The 23247-nt window shown below is 40.6% G+C and overlaps 2 protein-coding genes across 3 annotated transcripts in view; one reads left to right on the top strand and one right to left on the bottom strand.

Moving 5' to 3' along the window:
• The window catches only part of DOCK4 (dedicator of cytokinesis 4), a 474953-nt gene extending 467800 nt beyond the window's left edge, over window positions 1-7153 (bottom strand). Inside the window, exon 1 of one of the 2 annotated variants that reach the window (XR_008717856.1) lies at window positions 6731-7153. Coding sequence is in view for 1 of the 2 variants with exons in the window: in XM_055590348.1 (XP_055446323.1) it covers window positions 4709-4964 (256 nt within the window). In the remaining variant the exon portion in view is untranslated. Of the gene's footprint in view, window positions 1-4708; window positions 5182-6730 lie in introns of those variants that run through there. The other variant, XM_055590348.1, reaches the window with a different exon arrangement.
• The window catches only part of ZNF277 (zinc finger protein 277), a 130800-nt gene continuing 113823 nt past the window's right edge, over window positions 6271-23247 (top strand). Inside the window, exons 1-2 of the mRNA XM_055590351.1 lie at window positions 6271-6356; window positions 7363-7460. Coding sequence (XP_055446326.1) covers window positions 6286-6356; window positions 7363-7460 — 169 coding nt within the window. The 5' untranslated portion in view covers window positions 6271-6285. The remainder of the gene's footprint in view (window positions 6357-7362; window positions 7461-23247) is intronic.

Below are 23247 nucleotides of genomic sequence, written 5' to 3'. Positions count from 1 at the left end.
AGGATAGGAAGGCTAGGTCTTAACCCCTGCACTGCCTGAGAGGTCTCCTGGAATGTATTTTAGAAATAGCATTATTTATGGAAGTCTTTCATTTTATGACTATAAGTATTCTGCTGTGCTGATAATCAAAAGTGATTCAACTATTCCTATATTGGAACTGATATTGTTTCACAGACCACATGGCAAAGAATAACTGTGCATAAAGTGTTTTGCCACTATTGATTTTTTTTTCATGTAGACCTTGAGGGGTGGAATTACTGATTCAAACTCCTGTTTTTGACCATCATGTTAGGCAACACAGCAGAGTGGCTAAGAAAGCACACGCTAAGACTTTTGAGGTTCCAATCCTAGTTCCACCACTTCCTGCATGACCTTAGACAACTTACTTAACCTCTCTATGACTCAGTTTCCTGTAAAATGAATGAAAACTGAACCTTCTCTTATGGAGCTGTCACGAGGATTAGACAGAAAACGCATGAAAAGCTCTCAGAACAAAGCTTGGTGAAAAGCAAGTGCTCCACAAAGCCTATTTTACATATTTATACACACACACACACACACACACACACACATATACATACACCTTCATTTCCAAAAGGATTACGTTAATATTTAACACAACCAGTAGGATACTGCATATCAGTTTTACTGCAACTCTGTCACCAAAAGGCATTAACACTATTTTTGGTAATTCTTACTTAGTAAATATCCAGTGTATCTTAGCACACATTTTTTTTTAAATGCCAAAGAGTAAAACAGTTGTTCCTTAAGTACATTTATAGTGCTTAAATAAAAATAGCTTGGGGGACATTACTTATTTATTCTTTAGTACTCTGACCAAATAAGCTTACCAGTTTATGTTTTTAAGAAAACAAGTTACATGAGTTGCCTTGTTTCTTCTAATAATGATCAGCAATACATAAAAGGATGGAAAAGAATGATGTGGGTGACCCTTCAATTGGCAAGAAATTAATAGCTCATTAGATTCATTCTTCTGCTATAGTGGCCAGAGATCATTGTCAAAGGAAATTATATATATAAAAATCCAAAATTGGTCATTATGCAGTTGATCCCAGCCCTTGTCAAAAAGACCCTAGCAGAAAGACACACATAACCTGAAAGAAACAATTTATGCAATGTATGTGATGGTTTTGGATACTTGTTCCATAGTTAATGAGAAATATTATATAAAAAGACAAACTTTGATTTATATTAGAAGAAAAAAGTATGATTAAAGTCTAAGTTTAAATACAAATACATATTTGTCAAAAAACAACAACATAATGAATGAACTTAACTAGAAACCCAACAAGGCCTAAATTCCAGTGCTTCCTGTATCACAAATGAGGTAACTAGGGCAGTGCTATTCAAACTATCAGTGAGGACCCACTGAGTCATTAAGTAAAGTAAGTGACAATCTTTTTAAGTTTATAAATAAATTTATTTTATGCGGCATACCTGACATACAACATTCTATTAGTTTCAGGTGTACAACATAATGATTTGGGTGCTGTATGTATTTTTTAAATGAAAAAGAACAGGAGGTCACAGAAAGTATGAATAAATACTGTTTCACTTATATGTGTGTAGGGTGGTCCTGGGTGGTGCTGGTGTCAGGAAATGAAATGAATTTCCTATTATGGATGACAGTTAAACAATATCAAAATTCAAGAGTATCTCATTTTACTATGCTTCACAGATACTGCATTTTTTACAAATTGAAAGTGTGTAGCAACAACCTTGCATTGTCAGATGATGGCTTGCGATTTCTCTTTTTATTTATTTATTTATTTGTTGTTTTTCTTTTTAAATTAAGGCATATACCTAGTTTTTAAAACATAACACTATTGCACTCTTAAAAGACTACAATATAGTGTAAACATAACCTATTTGCACTAGGAAACCAAAAAATTTGTGTGATTCACTCTATCATGATAATTTGCTTCATTGCAATGGTCTAGAACCAAAACTGCAATATCTCAAACGCATGCCTGTAAGTCATTTAATCTCTGTGAAGTTGTTTCCTCATCTCTTAAATGGAAAGTATTCTACCTCAGAGAGTAGATTCAAATAAAATAATTTCACATCTTTTTAACTATAAAACATTGCATTAATATGTTAAGGTTATAGCATTATGGCTGGGTTCCTTAGAGTTAGTTTAATGCTTCTCTGCTGTATAAGTTCACAACATAAAATCACTATGCTAGAACTTAGACATACTGTATCAAAGATAATTCTGCAAATGTAGTCTCCTGAAAAAAATGGAGCTAGAGACAGGAAATCCTTAAGTTTTTGGAAATTGTTATAATCTCCGTTGTAGTTCTGACTATACAGCCTCTGGGGAAAAAAATAAGACTAAAGAAGAAAGGCAGTATCTCAGTGTCACTGTGGGGCCTTATGAAAGAATCATCACTTATGAGAATGACCAAAAGGGGGATATGTTTACAGGCTGTTCCCAGAGGAGGCCAGATCATGAATGTAAGCTGCCATCTCACTGTCTGCACAGTCCTTCAGTGATACTTTACTTGCAGGTATAAATCACTGCTCTTTGCTTCCCACTGAAAGTTTAGAATCCTGTGCCAGTCTCTAAATGCCACAAACAATTCCAGGCAGCACATCTTTATCTAGCTACACATGTTATCTGCACACATCATGGTACCACAAGATAAGAAACATCTCTCAAGACTGCCAGCTAACAAAATTGAAAACAGCTAAGACCAAAGGTACACCCCCTCATAACTCTTCCACACAGGCTACCAATAAAGCACGCTTCTGAAGGAAAAGACATTCTAAAGATCCTGAGTAAATAAGAGATGGTACCTCTCCCCATAAAAATAGAAAGGACTTTTAAAAGGAACAGAATTCCTACTTTACTATTGTTTAGTTACTAAGTCATGACCAACTCTTTTGTGACCCCATGGACTGTAGCCCACCAGGCTCCTCTGGGATTTCCAGGCAAGAATACTGGAGTGGGTTGCCATTTCCTTCTCTAGGGGATCTTCCCAACCCAGGGATCAAACCCACATCTGCTGCTTGGCAGGTAGATTCTTTACCACTGAGCCAACTAGGAAGCCTGAATTCCTACTTAGATGATTTTAAAAACCACTTTAGGATAAGCTGAAGACAGGAATGTTTGTGAAGACTCAGTGATATGGGTATGATGACACTTCATTTTTTAAATGATATCTGTGACCTTCAGATCAGTTTGTTCTGAGTTTTGTTTCCTGTAAGCCTTAGGGATTTTTTTGCACTGATCAATCCAGCCAACATTACCCCTCTAAGCCTAACCGGGTTCACAAATGTAAAACATCTGGCCCGGTTGAGAGGCTCAGTTTGTAGCTCACAAAGGCTCACGGGCTCACCTGGGAATGCTGCACGCATGCCTGCTGAGCAAATGAATGTAGAAACAGATCTGCAATGGCCCTAACTTTCTCTGTGACTAATTCCCATCACTTTAAGGGAGGAGGGGACGGGGACTGTGACAGATGAGGATGTATAGAAGGCAGATAGTGTGAGGAAAGTTGTCAGGCGGTGATCAAGAATGTTTTAGTCACTGCCCATGGAGTTCCTCCTAGAGAGAGAGAATCAAACAGCCTGAATCAGCTTGGTTCTGGCAGCCTGCCAGGTAGCTTTTGCTTACCTGTGATCTTAGTTGAAAACCATGTGGGATGTGTCACAGCAAAAGTGCCTTTCTCATAACAATCTCAACACAATGGAAATATCTTCCTAACCAAAGGACACACTTGTTTGGAAGAACTCCACCGAATTAATACTGAGAAGAACCTTGGATATTCTTCGACTGTGTGTTGAGACCCTGGAAGGTTAGGTGACTTACCTTAGGTCACACAACTGGCAGCAAGCACTGTCTTGACTAAGACCAAGAGCTAAACAGACTCTCCCAAGATAAAATATGTCTACAATTGTGCCTATTAACACGCTTTCAAAGAGACAAGGTTCCTTACTACTCAGAACTTTAGTTAAATCACTATACCTGTCTACTACCCTAGAACACTTAGATATATGACTAAGTATGCATTGTTTTAAGACCATTCATCAATTAAATGGATGGGATAGTGCCCACACATCAGGTTTGAAAAGGAATTCCTATCTCTGATACATCTTACTACAGGTATGAAATTTAAGTAATTTTATCCATATTTATAGTATGTTGCTTGAGACTGAAACAATAATATATAAAGATACACAATTCTCTCATAAATAATGAGAGATACGTATGTTAGAAATATACAATGTGCATGGAAACTTCAAGCATTCAAACTTACAAAGACAGATTTATATCAAAGAATAAGGAAATTGATTTACTACTACACCTGATATCAGCAAAACATCTGTGCCCATAAAATAAATTTGAGTACTTATAAAAAACTAGAAAGAAAAGCACATACAGTAACCAAGTTTATAAAAAAAAAACAAAAACAAAAACGTAGAGCATGTGTGTTTTAGTTGTTCAGTATAAGCAGCTACAAATAGTCCTTTATGTGGTGAGAAATAAAGTCCACATAAGAATCCCTGCAAAATTTTCACCACACACACACATGTAACAGATGGAGTCTAAAAACCAGCTAAGCATTTCATAAGCCAAATGCTCAAAAATTAATAATATAAGGTGGTAACAATCCTGTATTATATTGCATACATGAGCACAACAGATCCCCACCCTCTGCTTTCACCTCTCATCTCATCCCACCTTTCTCCAAACGTGTGCTCACCCATCTACATCCCCTACTCTGCAACCAAATCACAACCACCCAAAGGCGAGGTGTCTGCTGCAGCCCAAAACACTTGACTGATAACATCCGGTTTGCCATTCCAGGAAATCCCAGAGCGTGTTTTAATCCTCTGCCCACAGCTTGCAAAAGAAAAACGAGAGAGGATCTAATCGATACCAGCACCCCAGCTGTGACCTGGCACATAAAGAAATCAAGAAAATAAATCCCATCCATAATCTGTATAATTTAACACTTGGAAGAAAGCAACATCTGGGATCAACTCCAAGCGGGACAGTGCTTCTGGCCATGTCTGTGCTTCCTGCACTGAGTGCTAAGCCGGTGACAAGGGGACACTCCACGTCCTCAACACTTCAGCAAAAACAATGTCTCCTCCTAATTAGAAGTAATCTACACCCAAAAATGAGGCAGGTGAAGAGAAGGAAACATCTACTCCTTGCCAGTTGAGCACCTGATAAAGGCTCCCCTTACATTTCAAAGACAGGGAAAACTGGAACTCCTTCCCAAAGGTGGGTCCTGGGCAAACTATTGTCTTGCTGACCAGTCGAAATCCAAAATGAAAGCTCATATAATACAGGGGAATGACTTTGTTTAATCATACAGCCCTTTCAGGACACTCCAAAGTCCTATCCCCAGATGAAGTTGGGGGGGGGGGGAATCCTCTGTAATTATGACTCCCTCGAAAGGCTTTCCAGATTTTTTAAATTACAGGAAAATGAACATAAGCAGATACCTACATATCATCTAAATCACTAGATCTACACCCAATTTTTAAAAAAGTAAACCAATAACCAGGACAGGGCATTATAGGAAACTATATATTATGTTTCCTTAATACTATATATTAAGTATTATATCATAATACTTTCTCTGTCAAACCTTCTGAGAGGTTACAATTGCATTTGGCTGCTTCAGGCTTGTCAGAGAGCCTTCCTTTTTAATAGTCGCAACCTAAAAGGATTAACTGTCAAGGGGCGACCCAGCTGAAATCAAACAACAAAAACGAGAACTGTAATCCGCCTGAAATGGGAGGAGGGAAAGGAAGGGAGACTCCTGTATTCATCCGTCAATATTAATGTCCTTTGTTGTTCACCTTTACACAGAACAGCGAGCGCTACCCTGCTCCTTTTCCTCCTAAAGGAAAAGGATAGTGTCAGGGTAGTCTTTCCTAAAAGCTGTCTCGTTGCCTCGAAGATCCAAGCTTTCGGAGTCTCTCTCCCCATTAACACTCCACAGCTGTCCTCCAGCACCACCCCCACCATGAGCAGAGAGGGTGGTCAGAAGTAAAAACATTGCTGAAATACCCGTTCCCCTCCAAAGACCAAAGAGCAGAGCGGCGCAGATGTTGAAATTTACTAACCCCCGCCCCACCGCCTCTCCGAGCGCGCACACACACACCGGGTAACCCGGGATGGGAGGGAGGAGGAAGGCTCGGGCCGGACTGTCAGAGCGGCTCTTCTGAGGACGGTGCCACATTCCGCACTCCGGGAATGTGGAAGGCAGAGGGAAGGTTCTGCGCCTCCCTTCTGTTTTGGGGATGTTCTCTCTCCGCGACTGTTGTCTCCCTCTCCACCCTGGGAAGTCGTTGCAGCCCTTGCCATCTTTAAGGTAAAGGAGAAGGAGGGAGAGGAAAGCCGTCCGTTCTCTTCTTCCAACTTGACACACACACGCCCGGTAGCCACTCCAAACTCCGCAGGCAGAGCCCGCAGCAGGCGGGCTGGCCGCGCGCTCCCTGCAGCCGTCCCGGCGCTCCCTCCGGGAGCCCGTGCCTAGAGCTCCCATCCGGCGTTGAGGGGCGAGACCCCGACGCGCAACCCTCTGCCAGGAGGTGGCTGAGCAAAGCCCCTAACCCGCAGCGCGATGCCAGAATTAGGCATTTGCAGCCGGGCTGAGAAAGAGGGGCACGGGGGCAAGGACGCGAAATTCGCACTCGCTCGGACTAGGACAAGAGCAGAATAAAAGTTCGCCCCGCGGAGACTCACCCACGCCGTATTTCTCGTGCTCCGTAGGTATCCACATGGCTAAACAGGGGTCCGGGGTCTTCAGGCTTTGTAATCCCCGCGCCCCTTCTCCGGCTCACAACAATGCACAGCTCCCGAGTAGTGGCTGCAGCGCTGGAGCCCCGCGGCTCCGCGCGGGCTGCGGTCGCTGGGCAGGGTCTGCGCTGTAGGCTCCCGAGCCCAGCGTTGACACCGCGCGGCCGAGGCTGCGCCGCCCGCCGCTCTCCCGGCGGTGGCTGCTCAGAGTCCTCCGACGCGCTCCCGGGAACCCGGAGGCGCAGTCATTGTTCTGATTCACTGAACTAAGCGAACACGCCGGGGCACTCTCCGGCGCACCCCCGCCCGTCAGCGCCTCTTCTAGCCCTCCCTGCCGAGCGCCCCGCAGCACGCTGGGAACTGTAGTTCTGCAACAGCTCCATCCCGGAAGGAGGAGGGGAGTTAGCTGCTAGGGGCGGGACTACGTTCCGCTCGCCACGTTCTATTGGTCCAGATCGTGACGGCACGGAGTGGGCGTGGAGGAAGAGCCGCGTCAGTGGGGAATTCGCTTCCAATCGCGTTTCCATTGGTTCCGCGCCTGTTCTGCGGCCCTCTTTTTTTTTTTTTTTTTTCCTCAGCCGAGTAATGGCTGCTCCCAAGACCCAGGGGGCTGCTACCCAAGGGGAGGAGGACAGTGATAGCAACCGTGGTGGAGCCGGAGGTGTCAGTCATGAGGGTGAGTACGGTGCCTCTGAGGTGCAAATGGTTTTTTGTCTTCGTTTCTTTCCAACCTGGAATACAGCTGACTGCTGGACGGACCTCAGCTCCGTCCAGCCACTTGCGCGCGAAGGGGCCACGGGTGGGGCCCCGCGGGACAGGAGGGGGTGAGAGGAAGCTACTTACTGGAGACTGTCTGGAAGGGAAGAGAAAATGGGATGAAATGGCCTTATCCGCAGCCAGGGAAGTTCCCTGGGTTCTGTCCTACGTTTGGAGCTCCCACCTTTACTCTCGCTGCCGAGTGGGCGTGGGTCAAGGTTTGCGCGTGTGTGATTGTAACTCTGGAATTAGCTGTCTTCTTTCCTCGCCAGTAGTCTACCCTCGCCTCGGTTTGCTTGGTTTGGCCTCGGGAGATAGGTTTTATTTGGGTTCGGGCGGATTATCATTTGCAGACTGGTTGGTCACTCTACAGATATTTCTCAGTTGTTGGCTGGAGCAGCCTCTGAAGGGAAAGTCTGTATGACTCTCACAGCTTCTTCCCCTGTCAACTGCCCCGGGCGTTCTCTAGGATTGAACGTAGAGCCTGGAAGATCTTCCCAAACTCTGGGTCCTTAGAGCAATAGGAAAGGAAATGGTAATTTGTAGTCATGGCTTCAAAGAAAGTCATCACAGCTACTTTGGCTTTGCTTGACTTTCCGGTTGTCTTCTGACCCAGTATAGAGAGCAAAAATAAAACTTTGAAAGCTACGGAAGAGGTTATCTTTAGAATCCCTAGCCCTTTTCTTTTGTTCTTCTATCCATCTATCATCTATCCATTTATCAATGAGTCCTATCCGACTCTTTGCATCCCCATGGACTGCAGCACTCGGGGCTTCCCTGTCTTTCACTGTTTGCCTGAGTTTGCTCAAACACATGTCCATTGAGTCATTGATGCCATCCAACCATCTCATACTTTGTCGCCCCCTTCTCCTCATGCCCTCGGTCTTTCCCAGCATTAGGGGCTTTTGCAGTGAGTCAGCTCTTTGCATCAGGTGACCGAAGTATTGGAACTTCAGCATCAGTCCTTCCAATGAATATTTTGGGTTGATTTCCTTTAGGATTGACTGGTTTGATCTGCTTGCAGTCCAAGGGACTCTCAAGGGTCTTCTCCAGTTCCACAGTTTGAAAGTATCAATTCTTTGACCCTCAGCCTTCTTTATGCTCACATCCATACATGACTACTGGAAAAACCATAGACAGACCTTTGTCAGTAAAGTGATGTCTCTGCTTTTTAATACACTGTCTAGTTTGTCATAGTTGTATCCTTATAGTCTGTGTATCACCAACATGTGTATCCCTTCTCTTTTGGTCTGATACATAATTTTTAACATAGCTAGTTATCTTTTTCCTTTTGATTTTTTTTTTTGTTTGTTTGTTTGGCCACACCGTGCAGCTTGCAGGGGCTTAGTTCCTTGACCAGGGACCCAGTCTAGGTCTGCTGCAGTGGAAACTCTGCCCTCTGCAGAGTCTTATCCACTGGACTGCCAGGGAAGTCTGTTGATGTTTTTTCAGTTAGGTCAGTTTATTTCTCTTCCTAGTTTCTTGTCTTGTCACACCAAAAACTAAGAGTGCTAGACTAAAGGGTACAGAATAACAGACAAGTTACAGTTCAGTTTGGCTCAAGCAGACAGATCTTTTATTAGACAGACACTCCTAAAACATGGGAGCAGACTGACTCCAAGGGAGCTCTCCTCTTCCTTCCTGTTGATCCTGTTTGATGTCCCACTTTTATACTTCCATGCTCTTCCTTTTGCCTATGGTGTGTGCAAAGTAGAACTTGTACCCACCACCAGTCCATGAACGGGAATACAAATGGGCATATACTCAAGGCAGATTGACAATTGTAAGTTATGTAACAGCAGGCTATGTTGTTTATGTCTTCTCACAATTCAGTCTGTTATGATTAGATGTAGAATGTTCATGAGCCCTTACTGGGCTCCTAAGTGCCTAAGGTTACTTGGAGAAGCCCCTTGTTTATTTTGTATCCACTCACTGTGTGCCTAGGGCACATGAGCAAGAGTTGAAAAGTCTCTGGTTATTTTGTAGCATATCTATGAGCTCCAGCTTGCATCCCTTTCAGCCAGGCCTCCCCTGTTGCTCATGTCCAACTTCCTAACATAACAAATGTGGTTTGAGGCTTAAATTTGGTTCTTCATCCTTGTCATTGTTTTTTTGTTGTTGTTGTTAATTTTTTGGTTTGTGCTTTCATGGTTAAATTGACATTTAGTCTTAAATTTTTGTCTTAGCACAGAGTTAGTGCTACTTCTTCCCACTTCAATGAAACCCCTAGTTCTGAAATTATTTCAGTACCTCTTTGGAGAAATTTTTAGTAAGCTCCATTCTTAAATATTGTATTATATTCATACCCTAAACAGTTCATTTTGGGATATGCCACATAGTCAACTCTTATCTTTGGAGAAGGCAATGGCACACCACTCCAGTACTCTTGCCTGGAGAATCCCATGGACAGAGGAGCCTGGTAGGCTGCGATCCATGGGGTCACTGAGGGTCAGACATGACTGAGCAGCTTCACTTTCACTTTCCACTTTCATGCATTGGAGAAGGAAATGGCAACCCACTCCAGTGTTCTTGCCTGGAGAATCCCAGGGATGGGGGAGCCTGGTGGGCTGCCATCTCTGGGGTTGCACAGGGTTGGACACAACTGAAGCGACTTAGCAGCAGCCCTTATCTTATAGTAACATACTAAAGATTTTCCAGATTCTCAAAGTTCCAAAAGGCTACCTGTTTAACATTTGAAGGTGGAATCTTTGGTAAATTTATCTCACAAAGTAACTCATAAAAAAGAAAATTGGGTATGCCTTTCAAAAGCATTGTGTGACTTTTAAGTACATTAGTCTTTTTAAAATTATAAAACTTTTAATCATCAAGAGTTCAAACCATTCAGAGGTGTGTAAGGTAAAAAAATCAAAGTTCCTGCACCATACACAGTCTCAGTCCCAAAGTAACAATTCTTGGGGGTTTGGTAAGTATTCTTTTCAATAAATTTTATGTATGACACGCATCTGTATGGTTTTGATTTCTTTTGAATAAAAAAGGATCATTCAGTGTAAGCTTAAAGATCTGCCACCTTCTTTCTTCCAGTGTTCTATTATAGACATTCTTCCGTGTCAATACATCTGCTGCTTCACTGTTTTTAAGAACTGTGCCCGTAGTATTCCATGATATGAATGCACCATATGTTAACCATTCCTCTGTTAATGAACATGTAAGTGTAGCTTTAGTTTTTCACTAATGTAGTGAACAGCTCTACATACGTATCCACTGTCCACTGGATGTGTGTGTGTGTGTGTGTGTATATATATATATATATATATATATATATATATTGAGAAATTAGGTCAAAGGTGACACATGTTTATAATTGTGATAGATGTCAGATTTTCCCCTTCAATGGTGAGTAGACATTCCCACCAGTAATAATATGAGTATCCTTTTCTCCCAGGGATGGGGGGAGCCTGGTGGGGTGCCGTCTATGGGGTCCCACAGAGTCGGACACGACCAAAGTGACTTAGCAGCAGCATCCTTTTCTCCAGATCCTTACAAAACTGTGATGACCATCATTAATTCAGGATCAATGTTTAGATGACTATTAGAGTGAATTGAGTATCTGATGGAAAGCGTAATTTTCAGTTCAGTTCAGTCGCTCAGTCGTGTCTGACTCTTTGCAACCCCATGAATTGCAGCACGCCAGGCCTCCCTGTCCATCACCAACTCCTGGAGTTCACTCAGACTCACATCCATCGAGTCAGTGATGCCATCCAGCCATCTCATCCTCTGTCGTCCCCTTCTCCTCCTGCCCCCAATCCCTCCCAGCATCAGAGTCTTTTCCAATGAGTCAACTCTTCACATGAGGTGGCCAAAGTACTGGAGTTTCAGCTTTAGCATCATTCCTTCCAAAGAAATCCCAGGGCTGATCTCCTTCAGAATGGACTGGTTGGATCTCCTTGCAGTCCAAGGGACTCTCAAGAGTCTTCTCCAACACCACAGTTCAAAAGCATCAATTCTTCGGTGCTCAGCCTTCTTCACAGTCCAACTCTCACATCCATACATGACCACTGGAAAAACCATAGCCTTGACTAGACGAACCTTTGTTGGCAAAGTCATGTCTCTGCTTTTGAATATGCTATCTAGTTTGGTCATAACTTTCCTTCCAAGGAGTAAGCGTCTTTTAATTTCATGGCTGCACTCACCATCTGCAGTGATTTTGGAGCCCCCAAAAATAAAGTCTGACACTGTTTCCACTGTTTCCCCATCTATTTCCCATGAAGTGATGGGACCAGATGCCATGATCTTCGTTTTCTGAATGTTGAGCTTTAAGCCAACTTTTTCACTCTCCACTTTCACTTTTATCAAGAGGCTTTTGAGTTCCTCTTCACTTTCTGCCATAAGGGTGGTGTCATCTGCATATCTGAGGTTATTGATATTTCTCCCGGCAATCTTGATTCCAGCTTGTGCTTCTTCCAGCCCAGCGTTTCTCATGATGTACTCTGCATATAAGTTAAATGAGCAGGGTGACAGTATACAGCCTTGACGTACTCCTTTTCCTATTTGGAACCAGTGTGTTGTTCCATGTCCAGTTCTAACTGTTGCTTCCTGACCTGCATACAGATTTTAGATTCCAGTTTATTTTCAACGAAAGTATTGAGCAGTGAATTTGCTATCTGTACCAGAAAAGAATTCTTCACCCTGATTCAGAACTGCCCAGTAGTCCTACTAATGGTTGGTTTTTAGGTCATAAAGTAAAGCTGTCATTAAAAATTCCTTTGATAACCCATGTATCATGTGACTTTATCCACATTCTTTTCAAAGTCTATGAAGTGTCATACAAATTTTGGGTGAAACTACAGATGTTAAAAGTATGCATATTCATATTTTTTGTTAAGCAGCCAGTTCGGTTATCAATTATGTCTTTCCCTGTAAAAATCTTTAATTTCTTGAAAACTGTCTCTTGTAAGAGGTTTCCCTCTAATTCTAATTAAAATGTCAATCTGTGTGTTTAATATTCTGGGGCAGAAGGGACTATGGAGTCTTTTTATAGAAACCCTAGCAATTGTGCAAGATTTCTGCTGGACTGAGTCGCTTTGTGGTGTGCAGGCAGGTGTGACACCTTCCACACCTTCTGTGTGCCAGACTCCATCTTCCTTCAGGGAATCCTCTGATCGTACACACCACCACCTTCCAAACATTCAAACAGTGACTAGGACTTCATGTTTTTCCCTAAAACTGGGAACAGATAATAAATAGACTCAACATTTGTCACATTTGGGGAGGTTACTGGGGAAATTTTTCTAATGGTGGTGATTTCTTCTGACAGTTAAACTGTGCTTTCATATTGTAGCATTCTGATAGAGTCAACTTTTTTCCCTACAAATGCATGCCCAGGAGATGATGATCAGGATAATGCTTCTTTGGACTTACGATGCATATCCCCCAAGCTCCAAACTTTGCTTTTGGGACCAAAACCATGTCTTTTGTTTTTGTCTGCTTGACCCTGTTCTTGTCACCTTGTCAGTGTTTAATAAATGTTTGACCAGAACTGAATTCTAGCCTGGATGATTGCAAAACCTTCATATTGATCTCACTGATTCTTGATTTTGCTGTTCTTAATCCACCTTCCAAAACTCAAATGTATTCATGGATCTTCACTTCACATCTTCAGTGTAACTCTAACGCATTGCATTTAAGGTTCTTAATCCACGCTTCCAGCCTCATCGTCAGACACCCTGCTTCCCTTCCCAAATCTCCATTATCACACTTAACATATAATTATTTGTTGGCAATTTTGTCTACACCAGTAGACTGTGAACTTCTTGAGGGTAAGAGGTGTCTTATTTTATTTTTATACATCCAGTGCTTAATCAGAACTGTGTGTAGTAAACATTCTATAGCAATTTGATGATTAGAATCTGTTTGAAATTCATCCAAAGTGCTTAAAATGACTGCTGTTTTAAGCAGAGGAATTGAAGAAGAATAAAAAACTGTAGATGTTGTGTGCTTGTGAAAGTTATACATACTAATTGGAAAGTGTAGAATATCATCATGAAGTGTCAACTTGGTCAGAGATAATCACAGTTAGCATTTTGGCATAGTTTTTCAGTCTTTTTTTAGGTGAAGGGTTAGTTTTTAGATAATGATTAAATTTTTGAAAGCATGCTTCGGATCTCTCCTTTATAACCTTGAACTCATAACTGAGTGAACTACTACACAAACCTTGAAATCTGTCTTCCAGTATCTGTGTGGCTGTTACCCAGTTTTCCACAGGTTGTCATCTTTCAGAATTAAGGCTTAAGTCCAGTCTCATATATTTGACATGACAGTGGAAGGAAGACTAGAGCCTATCTTGGAAAAACTGTATTTAAATTTCAATTCTGACATTTAGTAGCTGTGTATGGTAGATTTATTGCACATTTGCTACATTTATGAAAACATAGCTGTAATACCTACCTTGCAGAGTTTGTGATTATTTCATTGAATTTTATATTTATGAAAGACTGATATACTTCCTTTTATAAGTTGGAAATCAGTAAACATCAGTTGAATTTAAAGATATGCCTAATTGAACTGTAAAACTGCCTATTCTGATTCACTTAGAAGCAATCCAAATTATGGTGTAACCAAGGGGAAGCTTAGGAATGTAGTGGTGATAACTGCTTAGGCTGCCCATGCATTCTTAGGGCTTGTCAGAGTGTCTGTTGGTGCTCTGTACTGGTATTGCAACTATGTGCTCTGAAGGCCTTTTGTATTATCTTCTATACCCTTTCTCAGCTCTGCCCAGTGCTGCCCCCTCATACCCAGCTCCCAGCTCTTCACACATACACCACCCACATTTAGACTCATGGGCAAGAAGCTCAAATAACCTTACTTACACAGATGGCCTGGAAAGTACAGGCCAGAGGGTGTGAAGGAAGAAAAAGAATTATAGCTGCTAGGTTTGATGTAAGGTTCTGAAGGGGCCTTCTTTAGAACATCCTTTGTTTTCCTTTAAAATGTACATAGGACCCAACTTGTAGGATATTAAGAGGAGATATTATAATAATGATAATGCTGATGGTAGCTAACATTTGTTGAGCAGTCATTGTGCCAAGTACTGTTTCAAATGCTTTTGGAGATCTTATTTTGTCTCACAGCATCCCTGGGATAGATATTCATATTATCCCCTTTTTATTTACAAAGGAGGAAACTGGTGCAAAGAGCAACTGGCACAAGGTCACACAGTAACTGAAAGAGAACTTTTAGTCCAATTACTATTAGAAAGATGTCTCATACTAACTAAATTCCACTGGATGAGGTCTGAAACAGACTTTCCTGAAACATAAATTTGTTCTAAAGCTTGTGTTACTATAGAAAAGCAACATAGTATGAGTTCAGTTCAGTTCAGTCCAGTCCCATCCGACTCTCTGCAACCCCACAAACCGCAGCACGCCAGGCCTTCGTGTCCATCACCAATTCCCGGAGTCTACCCAAACCCATGTCCATCGAGTCGGTAATGCCATCCAACCATCTTATCCTCTGTCGTCCCCTTCTCATCCTGCCCTCAATCTTTCCCAGCATTAGGGTCTTTTCAAATGAGTCAGTTCTTTGCATCAGGTGGCCGAAGTACTGGCGTTTCAGCTTCAACATCAGTCCTTCCAATGAACACTCAGGACTGATCTCCTTTAGGATAGACTGGTTGGATCTCCTTGCAGTCCAAGGGACTCTCAAGAGTCTTCTCCAACACCACAGTTCAAAAGCATCAATTCTTTGGTGCTCAGCTTTCTTTATAGTTCAATTCTCACATCCATACGTGACCACTGGAAAAACCATAGCCTTGACTAGACGGACCTTTGTTGGCAGAGTAATGTCTCTGCTTTTTAATATGCTGTCTAGGTTGGTCATAACAACTTAGGATCAAATCCTGGTTACTTAACCAGCCACAGGCAAGTTAAACGGCCTCTGATCTTCAGTTTCTCACCTATGAACAATGGGTGCTAATCATGTCTGTCTTGCTGGAATAGTAAAACAGTTAATGAAATGATGGGTATAATTCCTGGTCTTCAATAAATGGTGACTTTTATTTCAGTCATAGGTTCAGGAACACCTCCAGCATGTGTGCCAGTGGTGGTACAGGTGCTGATTTTGAGTGCTACAATTTTAATGTCTCTTTTTCATTTTATGACCAGGTTTCTAGTAAGGAATTTGGTCAGTCCTTGTAGTATCAGACACTGAGTTAATCTACACTTCTTATTATACTGACATAGATATTGCATTCATGCAGAAGAATAGCTCCAGCCTTCACAACACATACACATATACAACCCAGCTTGAAACACTGAAGATGATATTGACCAGACTGATAATAAAAATCATATTAATACTTTCTTGATGCTCATCACTGTTTGATACCTGAAAACTCTTTCCTCTCCAGTCGGAAAGATGAGCTGAAGGAAAAGTCTTTCCCTAAAGGACTTTCTGCCAGGGTTCAAAGAGTTCATTTAAAAGGGAAGCGAGCAGAGGTAAAGAGAATCAGTTAATGTATGCCAAAAACTATAAAATAAAACTGATTCTGTAAAAAATAAAATAGAAAAATAAAAATCATACTTTGTTCTATACATAAATTCATGAGCATTTAATAAGAAGTGTACCTAAACTGTCCTTCCAGCCATTGAATCTTTAAATACCTCTATTAACTGTTCATGGGGAACTTGGCCACAAACTGGGGTTCAGTTTTGCTGTGATTTATTTAATAAACTTATGAGACCTAATGGATTGTCATTTCACTGACAGTGCCTTGAAGAATTGCCATCTCTTGCTGAAACAAGTGTGTTGTATTGACTTCATTGACCCAAGGGTGAGCAGGGCAGCTTTTTCCAGAAGTGATGGATTTGACTGATCAGTCTTCTGCCTTTCTTTACATCTCAGCCAATGGTCTTTGTGACCAGTGTCATTTATGTGTAAAATAGCCAACTGGAATTGGGTGCTATCTTCAGGAACCAAGCAAAGTTTCTAGTATTAAACAGGACTTAAACCTTTGCTTCATCAAGAGTACAGAGGGAGATTAGGGGGGTTCAACAATAAATGGTAGAATATTTTAAGTATTAATAATATAATCTAATATGGGATAATTTGGGGCTTTCTTTATGTGTAATATATTTAAATTAATACATTGAGTAAAAATATGTGGAAGGAAAACCTGGATTAAGAGTTAGAAATCTGGGCTTTGATCCTAAATTTGCTGCTTTGTCACAGTGTGAACTTGGGGGGAAAAAATCATTTAACCTCTCTGAGCCTCAATCTCATAAAAATGCTGCAGGTTAATTACCTTACTGATATTATTGGAAGGTTGAGTGAGGCATTATATGTGAAAGCACTCTGTAAGCTTTGATACACTATGAAGATAGAGATGAATGATGTTGATGAAGATACATCACAAGAGGCAATTGTGAGTCTTTGGAATTGGATAAGCTGGATTCCAAAGTATTTGTGAATTAAAACCTGTGTGACCTTTAACAAGTCATGTGACCTCCCTGTTAATCATCACAACTGCTGCTACTACTGCTGCAGTCTGGAGGTAGAACTTTAAAATGATTACAGGCTAATTAACATTAGAGTTTGAATCAAGATGTATCCCTGATTTTATTATAATGCCTTTGAGGACAGGGACTGTCACGTATAGCTTTGAATCACCTCATCTTCTGGGACAGTGCTGTGGTGTGATGGCATTTGCTGTTGGATGGGTTGTGACTGTTGGTCAGCTCCATGTTTGGTGCTGTATGGCGGCACAAATGAAGAAGAACCCCTGGCCTTATCTTTGAGGATGTTTCAGTGCAGTAGGTGGGGCTCTACATTCATATTTTACCAGAGCTAATTGGAAAGTCCTTTCTGTTTCCATATTGTACTCTGGGAAGAATTGGAAACATTTGAATCTGCAATTTGTATTCATTGACTGAGGAGCTGAGCAGAATAAAGCTTTTGAACGCGGTTATTTTTAAAAGAAAGGAAATGCATGCTCCATCTCCTGGTTTCCCTAACACTGTCCTTATTTCGTGGTTTTTTTTTCCTAAACTGAAAGATGAACCCTCCCCCAAGTAATTACTGAGGCCCTGCCTTTAACAATTTTTTTAGTGGTTTTATTCAAAACTTCAATTTGTTTTTTAAGAGAAGGACTTCAGAATTGTAATTGTGATTATTTATTTAACACAGTCTTTCTGTTATGTAACAAGCTGCTATTGACCAGTAATAGCCAATTAGAAAAGAAAATAATCTTGTACCACAAATCGTAATTACCATTATAAAGCAAATAATAGCAGGAACTGTTGCTGAACAGTAACATAACATCAATCAAGCTATCTTTGCTAAAGCACCATACAACTAATTTTCACAAATGGAGGAGGGAAGAGGAAAGTGAAAAAGAGTCTGAAAGCTTATTGGAAGTGCTTACATACTAGTTGATGGATGACTTTTGAAAGCTTTATAAATATGCATCCTCATGAAGGAAAGTAATGCTGTAATCTACTGGGACTTTGAGTTATTTTTCCAGCATCAGTGATCATAGACTATATTGTTTGGTGGTGAGTTCACAAGGAGTCAAAAGATCTGGGTTTTAATCCCTCTTCTGCTTCTGACTGGCTCTGTGGTTTTAGAGAAGTTATTTGCACTCATATTTAAGATTTCCTGGTATGTAAATGGGGGAATTCTTTACGTTAGCATTCTTTGAACTGATCATCCGTACATCCACAAAAGAAAGAGAAGGTAGACTTAACATCTAGGGAGCCTAATTATACATTAATTCTAGAGTCTGTGTAGAAAGAATATATATATATATATATATATATATATATATATATATATGGATTTTCCCTTAGGAATTAGATACACATTAGTTGCACATGTTGATGTTACTAATCAAATGTATCAAGTTAGAAAATTGGTGCAGAGCCACAGGCAACAGGTAACTTCTAGAGTCTCTTAATCCAAGAGATTATGGATGGATCATTATGACATGTCTCATCTTACCCCATCCCCTCTCCTTTCCATATTTTAATAAATGATGCAAATCTGAAAGGGCTTTGATAGAACTGAGAATTAGTTCATTCAAAAAATTGTATTAAGCATCTACTGTGTGCAAGCTTCTGTATTTTAGATGTGGTAGAATACAAAGATAGAAAGAAGATAAGTCTTGCAGTCCAGGGTTTTATGGCCTAATAGGGAAGATAATGAGGCATAAGTACCTGTATTACAAAGTAGAAAGTGTTAAGGACCATCAGAGTGATCAGGATAGAGTTAAGCAAGAAAGAGATTGTACCCAGCAGGTGGTGCTGGGCCTTGAAGTTGAGTAGGATTTGAACATGCAGAAATAAGGCAAGGCATCCTAGGCTTAGGCAAAGGGAGGGAACAGTGAAAAACTAAAGGCATCTGCATCAGGTAACAACTCATTTCATTTTGCCCCGGGAAAATGTTAGGTAAATGGAACAGTGAAAAGAGTTTTGAACAGTTTGAAGCAGATGATGTGGTTTCAAATGTTAGATCCTTACTCAGCAGACTTGAGGAAAGGAAATGGTAAGATCAAACTTTAATCAGATAAAGATGTACTGAAGAGGGAAAGTTGAGTCAGGAGGCATGGTATGTGCCAGAGAGAGAGATGCTGAAGACAAGGGTGTGTGTTCAGTCGTGTCTGGCTCTTTGCAGCCCCATGGACTGTAACCTGCCAGGTTCCTCTGTCCATGGAATTTTCCAGATAAGAATACTGGAATGGGTTGCCATTACTAGACTTTAATTATATGCTCTCTTTAATAAAGTCAGGTGATCCATCAGTCCTGTAAGGAAATTCCTGAGATTTGAAAGACATTCCAGGACAAAGCAGGCTGTGTATGGAGATTCTTTCTTTGACAGGTTGGGGTTTGCTTGGGCTGTATCATAAGGAAGTTCTGGAGAGGGTAGACAGAGAACTCCATAATGATGACAAAACAGGCATCAGAGTACAGACAGGTAGAAAGTCTGGTATCTGGTAGTGTTAAAGAAAACCAGAGCTGGACAGTAAAGTAGTAAAAAACAGATTTTATTCAGCAGTTATTGGAATGGAAGGGAAGAGACCACAGTATAGAACTGGACTCAATTCTTAGTTTAAAGAAAGGTAGGGATTTTTAGACAAGGAACAGGTTTGGTAGGATAGGTGATAGAAAATTACTAATAGGAAACATTAGGGCCATTCTGGTGTAATGGAGCAAAGGGTCCATGCACCTGTGGTGCAGAAAGCCAAACTCTTGAACAGCAAGAGTTTGCAGCAAAGTCAGGATTTATCTCCGGGCTCCAAGCAAGAGAAACAAGCCTCAGAAACGCTCCAACTTGGTCTTGGAGTTAGGGGTTTTTTAAAGGGGAAGAAGAAAGAAGCTGGTTGTGACATTTCTGTGACATTTATTAATCGTAGTTTTGGGAGATAGGATGTCTCTGGTTTACAGTTCTCTGGCCAGGTGATTCATGGCTCCGGGGGTCTGTTAGCTCATCTTGCCCTGGGGAAAGAACCTGAGTTTGTATGTTAATGACAATATCAACAACAGCAATTTTAGTCACCTGACTCTGGTTGTTTAGTGTTCAGTTAGCACAGGATTGAGGTCAGAGGGGACACAAAAGGGAATCAGTTTTCAGATAGAGAGGTTAATCATAAACTCAGCAGGGCAACTGCATTTTAGGAGGACACAGTTTCACCGGTTATGCAGACTCAACAAGATTCTTGCCACGGGCCTGTCAGGGTAGTAAGGTATCACCTGAAGGATAGTAGAGACAGAGGAACCCCATCAGAGATGGAGAATGGGGGATTCTCTCCAGACTGACTTACCAGGATTCTTGCTAAAACCTGTCTATGCAGGTCTAGCATGGCCTGATCAAGACAAAGATTCAAAAGAACCTGACTATAAAGTTTGGTCAAGAAGAGAGTCTTTGTTAGTAACAGGAACACACCCACAAGAAAACTGGACTTGAGAGAGACAGGATTCAAGTCAGTTAAAAAGCCTTAGAGAAACAGGTTTAGAGGGACACTTATTCTGGGTGACGTATCAAATCAGACAGTTTACAGAATCAGGACAGCAGGTTCAAGGCTCAGTTACTAACTAAAAAAGGTATACAAGTTGAGGCTTCGTTCTAAGAAATTAGTCACATGCCCAGTGACTAGCATCCCAGACCCAGATGGAGATGAAGCCAAAAAGACTGAGTTGGTTTAGAGCCATTGGCTCAAGGTGGTCCCTGCTGGAGCAGAGCCAAACTGTTGGTGTAGGGCCCCTGCCATGCTGACTGGCAGTGCCGGCGGGGCCCTAGCTCCAGGCAGCTCATTACAGTTGCCCATCTGGCCACTGAACTCCTAACCCTGCACTCATTAATCCTGAATAATCAGCCAGTTGTAATATAATTCTCAAGTATAAGGTGATAATAGCCTTTCTTTTTCATGACCCCTGGAGTACATGGGTATTTGATGCCACAGAGAAAGATTCCTGTTTTGGATCTTTTTCCTTTTGAAACATCTTAAGAGTTTTTTGACAAAACAGATGAAAATTCTATTGTTAATAAGGTATTTTTAAGTATCAGTTGTTATTGTTGTTTCCATAAATAGAGCGCAGTTTGGTTTTACTTTCATTTAATGAAACTCAGAGTACATCCAACCATATAGATTTACATGTTCTTAGAGTCTAAATGAATTTAAAAATGAATTAAACCTGTAAGTAATGGACAAAAAAGAACTTCATTTCTTTGACATCATACTTTGAGATACATTCATAGAAAATTGTGTTCTTGTTTTGGTTCATCTGTGTGATAGAAGTAGGTAGGACTGATGTGAATTTAGTATGCTATCTATGTTTTTAGGGATAATATTTCAGGACTCCATTGATTTCTAAGGTGGAAAAAGTATTTTAGCCAAAGAGACTTTCATGTGCAAATACTGAGTTAAATAGAATCTCAAAGCATTCTTCAGGACTTTTTAGCCTACAAATTTTTGTGGCTGTTAAAGAGGTAAATGTTACATTACAGTTTCCCAAATATTTAACTGCACTATCTTTTTCTCAAATAGCACCTATTAACATTTAATGAAACCCTAGTGTTCCGTGGAATTGGATTTGGCAAATGCTAATCAGGGTCATCTCCTCCATAAACTGATCATATTTATTGAGAGCTTAGACACCCTCAGTAGTTCCATCTGTAAACATCTTCAAGAAGAGATTGTTCACCCTGTTTCTATAATAACAGCTATAACCATTGTTGTTCATTTTATAGCTTTCTTGTTTTACTTCAGGCCCTTAGTGGAGAAGAAATAAGTGTAGAGTGTTAAACACAGGGTAAAAACAGTAAATACAGCTATTTGTTCTATCTCAGAGAGATGTGACATCCTCTAAGGAGCATTCCTCCCCGCCATCCCCACCACCCCACCCCACCCCCATATTCAGAAAGCCAAAAATCTTTTGAAAACGTTCCAGGAAGCATTGAAATAAATATTTGTATAAACAAAACCTACCCACTTTAGCACAATATGAGAACTTCTCAAATTTTCTTTTGTTTATTTTAGTGTCCTACTCTTAGTATATTTGAATTAAGATTTGAATATTGAGCGATATTAAAGGAAATTGTTCCTAAGTAACCAATCTCTGATCTACTGTTCCAGAGCACTCAAGCCTATGCTTTTTATTAAACCAGGTAACCATAGCTATTTAATGCATTATTTAAGGTTATAAAATTTTAATTTACATTCTCCTATCAAGTTTCATCAACTTCAAGAATGTAGGTTGGTTGCAGTTTTCTTCATTGCCTGTGTTTGGCATCATTGTCAGAAATGTCAGAGTTTCTGAATTACTGTTTATAATGAAATGATGAATCCAGACATCTCTTTGATGTAAAAATCCACAGCTAGTGTGATGCAGAGGAATTTTTTATTGAAAGTTTTTTTTTTTAACAACTTAGAAATGATTCATGGGGCCATTGTTATTCACTTCTAGTTAGCAGTATTCAGAGCCAACTGGCAAGTCTCCATTTCCTCAGGATTCTCACTTTTAAATGTGGTTTCAAAGTAAACTGATTTAGGCAAGCAGTGTGTAAGTGAAACAACTGGATTGCTCTTTTGTCACCTTTTCTAAAAATTATGTGTTTGCTGGCCTTTTTGATAGTATATTAATCAGATTCTGAATTCACCTTATTTATAGATATCAAAAATTATTAGAATGTTATCAATATTTGCTGATCTTCGGACCCTTCTGTGAAATGCACACATACTTGTGGAAACTCAAACACATTTTCATATACTTATGGGCAACATTTTTTATGTTATATCCTTCATAAGTTACACTTCATAAATATTATAATCCTCATTATAAATATATACCTCCTCCGTTTCTCTTTCTGGGCTATTCATACTCATTTTTCAAATCTTAGCTGAAGTGTCACTTTTTATGTGAAGCTTTTCTTGAACCATAGTGTGAATTAGCTAGACACTTCTTTGTAGCTTTAATCATATTACACTTTATAATTATCTAGGAGAATCCCATTACCTGCTTGTAGAGAGAAAAATTTTAATGCTAGTAGTTCCATTGATATATATTATGTTCATTTTCAAGGGCTGCCTGTAACAGATCACACAAACAGGGTGGTTGAAAGCAGCAGAAGTTGATTCTGTCTCAGTTCTGCAGGCCAGAAGGCAAAAATCAAAACGTCAGCAGTGTCACACTCCCTCTTCTCTAGAGGAGAAGCCATTCCTTGCCTCTCTCAGCTTCTGATGGCACAGGGCATTCCTC

The sequence above is a fragment of the Bubalus kerabau genome, chromosome 8, assembly GCF_029407905.1.
Source record: "Bubalus kerabau isolate K-KA32 ecotype Philippines breed swamp buffalo chromosome 8, PCC_UOA_SB_1v2, whole genome shotgun sequence".
Taxonomy (NCBI): domain Eukaryota; kingdom Metazoa; phylum Chordata; class Mammalia; order Artiodactyla; family Bovidae; genus Bubalus; species Bubalus kerabau.
The sequence above is the reverse complement of the archived record's forward strand: the minus strand, read 5'-3'. Positions and strand labels throughout refer to the sequence as shown.